Source organism: Phycomyces blakesleeanus (assembly GCF_001638985.1).
Source record: "Phycomyces blakesleeanus NRRL 1555(-) unplaced genomic scaffold PHYBLscaffold_11, whole genome shotgun sequence".
NCBI lineage: Eukaryota > Fungi > Mucoromycota > Mucoromycetes > Mucorales > Phycomycetaceae > Phycomyces > Phycomyces blakesleeanus.
The window spans coordinates 391658-400880 of NW_017265144.1; the positions used below are offsets into that span (position 1 = coordinate 391658).

The window sequence follows — 9223 nt, forward strand, 5'->3', positions numbered from 1 at the left end:
AATTGGTACTGAATACATGAAACCAATTGGCTGAAAAAGTATATAACTTGGGTCATCAAGGTTGTTTTGGTATCTAAACGAATGAAAAGTTTAACATTTATAAAAGTATTACTATCCGAATATGGATAATACGTCCTTGCTTAAATTTAATTTTTTTTTGGAAATTTAATAAATCCTTGATGCAAATATCTTTGTCTCTTTCAATACTATTTTAAATTTATATTATATTATCACAATGCCTAATAGAATTGAAAGAATCATTTAGGGTACTCAAAAACACTTAGTAACTCTTACGTATTATTGGTTACTGCTTTAAAGCTTAAAGAACTGTTGAAACCCCCTATTATATAATAAAATTCTCTAGTCGATATTTCTGATACTATTATAGGAGGTTTTCTAAAGTGTATAAGATAAATCCGGACTTGTTATATTTCCCGTTAAAAAAAACGAAGAAGATCTGTTACCTATTGTCTACTACTCTTATTGAATTTAAACCTTTCAGACTTCCCTATAATGTCTATGTATGTTCTTTGTTCACTAAACTTACGTTTCAAAATTCAGATAAATATGTTTAATATGGCTGTAGCGTGAGTTTTGAGTTGGTCATAATACTCAAAGCCATTGATTTGGTAAGAATTTTTCCACAGATATGCATAAAAGCCGGTATGATTTATGGCGTTGTTATTGTATTAAAGTATAGAATTTTTGTCTTTGTTCTTCAGACACATGTCTATAACATACGAAAGAAAGCTCTTGCTCATATCCTTTTCTTACTCGTCTTGGCTCACAGCATCTTAGATGAATATTAAAATTTTCGAAAGTTGCCTACTCAAAAGTAGCTCCATTTCATTGTATTTACTCTTTTTTAACTTTAGTTACTAAATCATATATCCTTCTACGTATATATATATATATATATATATATAGAAATGGATATATTTGCCTCAGAACGAGAATCTTATATGCCAGCAATGTAGGTAAAAAATTAATCGGTTTACCTTATGTAGACCAATACTTGTCGGTCAGTCATTTCCCTAACTTTTGAGGGCAATGTGTGGAATGAAAATACCGATTTTTCCATTAGTGTCACAAAGTATACACCTTTACAACCAGCTTGCGCTCTATATGGTATTGGTTGAACAGGATTGCGTATATAAAAAGGAACCACGCTCGCCTTATATTGACCTTATGTTAGATCCTTGTATGGTCAGATTATAGGTACCTGCGTGATCATCATACGATGACTAAATATCATATCTATGCAATTATACATTTAGACATTTGGATATTTAGACAAACTGTGCCTCACATTCAAAATCATTTATACATATTCAAAGCATACACACCGTCAGACGTTGCTTTATTTTATACATTGTTTATACTGTATTATATTATTCTCTACTAAAGTAATACTTTGTTGGACATATAACAGGAGGTGTTTCAATCTTGCCGAATCTCAATTCTGCGTATCCTCTGTTAAGTTCGCATTTCCTTTTAACTAAGGGGACATGCCCGTAATAAAATCTGTTGTCTTTTAAAACCTTGCTGGCTTTGTTCAAATGGAATTTTTGATAGTATTCAAGTGCGGTATCGGTTCCTTCCTTTGAAAGCTTTAAAGCTCCCATGTTGTAATCAACATAGCATTCAAGAGGCCAATACTTATAGAACCATTTGAGATTGTGTCTTGCTACTATAGGGTACTTCGAATCCATCCCCGTTTTTTGTTTTTTGTTCTTTTCATTTAATGATGGAGCGTCGTACAATTGAGACAGGAGTGTCAGAACACTACAAGTAGTTGTATTAATTGTTTGGTTTGATATGTTGTATTGAAGATGGCCGATTTCCAGAGTCTTTAAAAAATCATGCAACATGTAAGTAACAAACACCCTGTTTTCTCACAAATAGATCCATCGACAGATATAGTATTCAAAGTCATATGATCCAAGCTTTTACACTTGAAAGAAAGGTAATTGAATATTTCAGCAGGCACAGAGCATCGTTGTAGCGTCAAACTTTGTAGTCCATGCTGGCAGAGATTCCGCTCCTGTTGCTTTAACCCTTGAGTTATTGTGTTTGTATTAGTTAGTAATTTTTTCACCGCTAAATAACAGCTGTTTAAAGGATACACAATTGCCCAATAGATTATTGATATTAAGAGATATGTGCCAGCTACTGATGCAAAGGTTCGTCAAAAACGGGTAGTAATAAGATAGGTCTAAATTCATTTCTTGACCACTACCGACATACATACACCCTGTAAACGAAAAGCTCTCGAGTGTTTCCGAAAACGTTTGAAAAATTCTGTTAAGATCGATTGGGTATGAATAGTAATTATAGGAGCCATATGCTATATCTATCGCCAGGTGCTTAAGAGAAACCTTTGATGCGCAAAACAATTCCCACAAAATAAGGTCGGTAAATTCGAAAAAACAGTCGGTTGTCAAGCTGAATGCTTCCAGATGTCGAAATGCGTTTGGATTGGATTGAAAAATAGATATCATTGTTTGTCTCTTGTTCGAATATTTTATATTCTCACGCATATCTGTGGCATGTAGCTTTAGAGAACGCAAATTTGGATACTTGTAGCCAAAATAGTACAGCCACAAAGGATTCCAATTATTATCATTTGTAGTTTCTTGCCCGATTACACTATCATATAATTTCGAGTTTATATCTACAGATGTAATAGCAAAAGCCGGTGCTGTACTTGGAATTTTGTCCAGTGTAGCTGGGAAGTCAGGGTTAAAATATATTTCAGCACCAAAGGACGATAAGTTTTGCAATTTTTGGTGCATGTTGTCAAAATCATCCACACTAAAATCCATGCGAAATCCCCTTCTGAACCTGTGTATTTCTAATCTTTGAAGCATGCTACATACATTTATAGTTTTCAAGACGTTTTTTGTTGGCTGTATATATTTGTTTGTCGTATATCCTATTTTCAAGCTTTTCAGAGAATTCAATTTTTTGTTTGATCTTGCTGTGTCTGTGTCAAAGTATATATGGCTTCTTTCATCTAGATCCAGGTGCTTCAGGTTTGGTAGGCATTTGAATAATTCAGAAAATTGTGTCTCTGATGCTCTTGACTCAACATAATAATGACCTATTCGTAGACTGTAAACCCAGAGACCGTATGATACGAATGTATTTTTGGAACCTTTAATAATGTCGATAAGTATTTTAATGTTGCAAAAGTCATTAGTTCGTATGCTTGTCCACAGAGCGCTTTGAAACAGGTATCTCCATCCCATGCACGTTAGAGCACAAGACAACCGGTCTCTTGTTGATAGGCTATCAGCAATTTGCAAAAGAATTTCAAATGGTAGTTCAGATAATTCCATGTTGAAATTTTATGAAAAGAAAGAAAGAGAGATAGAGAGAGGTTAAACCCGACTATATTGATATATATATATATATATGTATATATATATATATATGACAGTAAAAATTAAAGTCGTCATCTAGAAGAAGAGGATAAACGCTGCGCCAAACTGATAATGTGAGTTACAATTTCTGGCTACATATGAATCATGGAGGTAACCATAAAGATGTACAAGACGCAGTCAGTTTTTTACACAAAAATAATCAAATATAAAGGATACAGCTAGTACACAGGCAGTGTCGAAAGAGCATGCTCATGTATGAATATATTCAAGATCAAATTGTTATATTCAGTTCAGGCTGCTGCATTTTTATTTTTAATTGTATTAAAAGCATTATACCTTGAATATCTAACAAAGTAAAACCTTGTTAATTCGGTTTTTGTAACACATTCTCCTTTTTTTAAGTGTGGACAAAAAAGAAGACAAACTAAGGAAAATAGAAATGAATAACAACCAATCGAAGGCAACCTTGTTCCCGAGTGCAACTACAGATGTTCTATTTTACAATATATCAATAATAGCCACAGAACAATTGAAGAGTGCACAAGAAGAGTTCATTAATTTACGCTGTAACCTAGAAAGTTGAGACATCCACTCCAAGATAGCGTAGTTATTACTTTAGTATCATATTAATGGCTTGGCGACTATAAATTCGATTTTTTTTTTAGATTTTGTGCCTTGGTTTATGATTCTGCTCATCCGCAGCTCATATCTTGTCTTTGTATACTCACCGTTAAAATCACGCCATGTAATTTGTATAAGTTTTTTTCTTCTTACTTTCTTTTATATTTTATTGTAATTTCAAAAGAGCATAATATATATCATATTCTCTAACACGTCTTACTGTTTGATGTACTTATAAGAACAGTTTCAATATTCCCAAATCTCAATTCGCTGTATCCTTTGTCAAGCTCGAGTTTATCGTCCATATATTTGATCTTTTTATCATAGAAGTCAAAGTCTTCTAACGTTTCGCTGATTTTACTCGCCTGAAAGTTTTGATAGTACTCAAGTGCTATATCGGCTTCTTCCTTCGAAAGTTTTCTAGTGTCTAGTATATGTGCATAATTATACCCATAGTTCCAATATGTATAGATCCAATCAATATTGTGAATTGCTACTACAGGGCATTCGGAATCCATATTCTCTTTTTCTCTTCCGTTCTTTGTATCTGATAATTGAGAGTCGTTTAATTGAGACAGGAGGGTCAGACCACCAGCATTGCTTGCATTCATTTCTTCGTATGACGTGCAATATTGAACCTGACTGATGTTTAAAGTCTTTAAGAAAGTATGTGACATGTCAAATAACAGACGTCCGGTTTCTTCGCAAATAGATCCCGTTGCGCACAAGCCATTCAAAGTCATATGTCTTAAACTTCTACACCTAAAAGAGATATTCTTAAATACTTCAGCGGCTGCAGAGAATTTTAGTAATGTCAAAACCATTAATCCATGATGCTGCTGTTTCTGTTCTGATTCCTTGGTTGTTGTGTTTGGATTAATAAACAATTTTCCACCACCAAATTTTAGCTGTATAAGGGCCACACATTTGTCCAATATGTTGTCTAGATTAAGAGACACATTGCTGCCACTGATGCAAATGTCTGTCAAAAGTGGGTAGTAATAGGATAGTTCGATAGCCGTATCTTGGTCATTGTAGTTATATGTAAAACCTGTAACCGAAAGGCTCTTGAGTGTTTCAGAGAAGGATTGTAAGATTGTGTTAACGTCAATTGGGTATGAATCGTCTACTTTGCCATCTTGTGTTGCATCCAACGTCAAATGCTTAAGAGGGACTTTTAAAGCATAAAATAATTCCCATAAAACAAAGTCAGAAAGCTCGAAATATTTGTCGTTTGTAAAATCGAATGTTTCCAGGTGTTGAAATGCATTTGGATTAGAGTGAAGAAGAGATATGATTCTTTGCCTCTCGTCTGCATCTATTAGATTACCACTTATCCCCGTGGAATTCAGCTTTAGCGAACGCAGGTTTGGATATTTGTAACCAAAGTAATACAGCCACAAAGGATTCCATTCATTCCAATTTCCATTCAAATAATCGCTTTTGTTTTCGAATTTTTTCGAGTTTATATCTAGGTATGTCACTGCAAAAGCCGGTGTTGTATCTGGTATTGTGTCCAATGCAGCCGAAAGGTCAGGACTGAGATATATTTTAGCCTTTATAGATGATAGGCTTTGCAAGTTTTGGTGTATTCTGTCCAAGTCATACACATCAAACTCTATGCGACAACTTGGTCCTTTCTTAAGTATTTCTAATTCATGAAGCAAGCTACATGTAGCTATAAGTTCAAGAAGGATTTGTGCTTGGTCCGTTTCACCGGTTTGTCTGTATTGTATTCTCAAACTTTTCAGAGACTTCCATATATTGTCAGATCTTGTTATTTCTGTATAAATATCTGTATACACTATATCCTCTATGTCCAGGCGCTTCAAGTTTGGAAAGCATCTGAATAGCGTAGAAAATTTCTCGTCTGATATTTCTGGCCAATAACGGCGAAGACGTATGTGTAAGCTGTGAACCAAAAAGGGGTATGTTGCGGGTATATTTTGAGAGTTTTTAATATTGTTGGTAAGTCTTTGCATGCCTTCATAGGTAAATATCCACATGTTTCTCCACAGAGCATTTTGAAACGGGTATCTCCATCTTTTGCACGTAAGAGTACAAGAGTGTCTGTCCGTTGTCGATAGATTATCCCCAATTTGTGCAAGAATTTCGTATGGTAGTTTTGATATTCCCATAATAAGAATTATATAAAGGGAGGAAGAGAGGAAGAGAGGAAGAGAGGAAAAAGAATATATTGATATATATATATATATATATATATATATAAAATCAATAAAACTAATATCGACAGTTATAAAAAGAGAAATACGCCGGCAAGCTGATACTATGAGATACATATTTGGTTACATTTGAGTCATTGAGGTAACCATTATGGTGTACAGGGCGCAGTAAGCTGCCTACACACAAAGAAGTTTATCTAAGAAACATTGATAGTATGTAAGTGTTAAAGAAATAACATGTTCATGTATAAATATACTTGCTATTAAATAGCTATTGTTAGTTCAAGCTGCTGCTATTTTATTTTATTTTTACTTCCTACTTTAATGAAAGCACTGCACTGTAAACACATAACAATCTAACACCTTGTCAATTTGGCTTTTGTAACACAATATCTTTTTTCTGAAGAAGGACAAAAAGAAGAAGACAAGCTCGGAATTGGATATAAATGTCAGCAAACTGAAAGCAGTCAGTATATTCCATATCATTATATGTGTAGAGCCATGTGATATTGTTACATTCTGTTCTCGGGTAGTTTGAATCTATTTCTGTTCTTTTTATTGTGTCCCTTTCATTTGACAGCGGATTGTCATATAATTCAGATACGAGTACCAGACTGGCCCAATCGCCATAACTATGTATTCGGTCTGATCCGTGGAATTGAACCTGGCCAATTTTCAAAGTCTTTAAGAAAGTATGTGACATGTCGATTAACAAACATCCGGTTTTTTCGCAAACAGATTCGCCAATCCACAAAGACCTCAAATCCATACGTTTCAGATTTCTACATCTGAAAGAGATGCAAGTAAGTACTTCAGGCGCTATAGAGCATTTCTCCAATGTCAAAGATCGAAGGCTATGCTGATGCTGATCTGTCTCTTCAGTTGTCGTTCTTGACTTAATTAACAATCTTCCACCACAAATTTCTAGCTGTTTGAGGGCCACACATCTGTCCAATATGCTATCTATATAAAGCAACACATCGCTGCCGCTGATGCAAAGGTTCGTCAAAAACGGGCAGTAAGAGGGTATTTCCATGACTGAATTCTGGTCCACCTCTCTATATAAAAACCCTGTAAGAGAAAGAGTCTCGAGTGTTTCAGAAAAGGATTGTATAATTCTGCTGAAATCCACTGGGTTTGAATCGTCTACTGCGTAATTATTTGTTGCATCCAATGACAAATGCTTAAGAGGAACTCTTAATGCACAAAGCAATTCCCATAAAATAAGATCGGAAGACTCGAAATATCTGTCGGTAGTGAGATCAAATGTTTCAAGGTGCTGAAATGCGTTGGGGTTGGATCGAAAAAGAGATATCATTGTTTGCCTCTCGTCTGAGCTTATCGCATCAGAGCACATGTCCGTAGCTTCTAGCTTTAGATATCGCAAGTTTGGATACTTGTAGCCAAAATAGTATAGCCATAAAGGATTCCATTCGTTCCAGTTTCTACTAAATTCACCGTCATGGTTTTCGTATTTTTTCGAGTTTATATCCAGGGACGTCACGGAAAGTGCCGGCGTCGTATATGGAATTGTGTTCAGTGTAGTCAAAAAGTCAGAACTGAGATACATTTCAGCGTCAATAAACGATAGGCTTTGCAAGTTTTGGTGCATGTTGTTAAAGTCCTCCACACCGAACTCCAAGCAAAAACCATCTCCGTACTTAATTATTTGTAATTGTTGGAGCATGTTACATGTATTTATAAATTCAGGTAGTTCTTTTGTTGATTGTCTTTCTGTATATGCGCTGTATTTTACTATCAAAATTTCCAGAGAATTCCATACGTTGTCTGATCTTGTTGTATCTGTGTAAATATATTTATATATTTCACCGTTTAAATGCAGACACTTCAGGTTTGGTAGGTATCTGAATAATTCAGAGAATTGTATCGCTAATATCTCTGGCGCAGAGCAATAATAATTTATGTGTAGACTGTAAACCCAGGGGCCGCGAAATATGGATGTACTTTGGGAGACTTTAACCATGTCGATAAGATTCTGCAAGCTATCACAGTCATGAATATATATGTTTTTCCACAGAATCTCTTGAAACATGTATCTCCATCCCTTGCACGTAAGAGAACAAGAGCGTCTGTCTTCTGGCAATACAATATCGGCGATTTTCAAAAGAATCTCGGCTGGTATTGTTGAGAATCCCATAATACTAATAATAATAATATATAAAGATGAGAGAGAGATAGAGAGACGTAAAAAACAAGTGTATTGAAATAGATATGTGCGTGTGAATAAAATTAAAATCGAAAGCTAGAAGCCCCTTACATTTGAATCATTGAGGTAACCGTAAATATTTACAAGGCACAATCAGCTGTCCGTAAACAAACAACTTAAAATAATAATAAAAGCTGTTAGTATACAAGTGCTGTCGAAAAAACATGTTCATATATGAATATACTCAAAATCAACCAGCTATCATAAGTTCATGTTGTTGCTGTCAATTTTTTTTTAGACTTTAATGAAAGCATTGTGGAATAAATCATATGAAAAGCTAATGTTCTCTTCATCTGGCTTGTGAAACACGTTATTATTTTCTTTGAAGGGTGGTCAGAAAATAAAGAAGAGAACCAACTTGCGGAAGTCGGAATGAATGACAGATAGACTGCCAAAACTATAGGTTTCCGAGTGCGACTACATATGCCTTTTACAACAACGAATGAATGGACACAGACCATATAGAGAGTGCATAAGAAGAGTTAATGGTGGTATTCACGCCACAAGTCTTTCCACCATAGCATCACACGATACCTAAAATACAAACCTTACATGAAACAATTTTGGAACTGTATGTTACTCGAGCGATTTTTGTTGTACTTAATCTCTAAAATTCCACCATAGGGTTTACATATTTTTGTATTATTTTTTGTTTTTATTTTATTTTACACCATTTTTAATAAGGCAAAGTAATATTTAGTTACGACAACCTTATTTATACTGTTCTTGGAGAAGAAGGAGTTGAAGATTTCTTTCAGGCATTGTTTAATGCTTGCCCTTAGAGTTCCTAATCGATATATGACTCA

The 9223-nt window shown here is 34.7% G+C and overlaps 4 protein-coding genes across 4 annotated transcripts in view; all 4 read right to left on the minus strand.

Annotated features, from left to right (window-relative positions):
• Positions 1–1081, minus strand: part of PHYBLDRAFT_168597 (hypothetical protein) — a gene marked incomplete at both ends in the record, with an annotated part of 1970 nt that extends 889 nt beyond the window's left edge. The window contains 4 exons of the mRNA XM_018435898.1: positions 113–206; positions 548–580; positions 860–895; positions 999–1081. Of these exons, the coding sequence (XP_018291285.1) occupies positions 113–206; positions 548–580; positions 860–895; positions 999–1081 (246 nt within the window). The remainder of the gene's footprint in view (positions 1–112; positions 207–547; positions 581–859; positions 896–998) is intronic.
• Positions 1082–1391: 310 nt separating this feature from the next.
• On the minus strand, positions 1392–3341 carry PHYBLDRAFT_145649 (hypothetical protein; the record flags this gene model as incomplete). Its single annotated transcript, XM_018431505.1, has 3 exons — positions 1392–1850; positions 1916–2058; positions 2252–3341. 3 exons carry the CDS (start codon positions 3339–3341, stop codon positions 1392–1394), a joined length of 1692 nt encoding a protein of 563 aa, XP_018291286.1.
• A 469-nt stretch (positions 3342–3810) lies between these two features.
• On the minus strand, positions 3811–6145 carry PHYBLDRAFT_168599 (hypothetical protein; the record flags this gene model as incomplete). The annotated part of the gene is made up of 4 exons (XM_018435899.1): positions 3811–3879; positions 3950–3999; positions 4161–4163; positions 4228–6145. The coding sequence occupies 4 exons, from the start codon at positions 6143–6145 to the stop codon at positions 3811–3813; spliced, it is 2040 nt and encodes a 679-aa protein (XP_018291287.1).
• A 412-nt stretch (positions 6146–6557) lies between these two features.
• On the minus strand, positions 6558–8479 carry PHYBLDRAFT_168600 (hypothetical protein; the record flags this gene model as incomplete). Its single annotated transcript, XM_018435900.1, has 2 exons — positions 6558–8352; positions 8469–8479. 2 exons carry the CDS (start codon positions 8477–8479, stop codon positions 6558–6560), a joined length of 1806 nt encoding a protein of 601 aa, XP_018291288.1.
• Between the last annotated feature and the right edge of the window lie 744 nt (positions 8480–9223).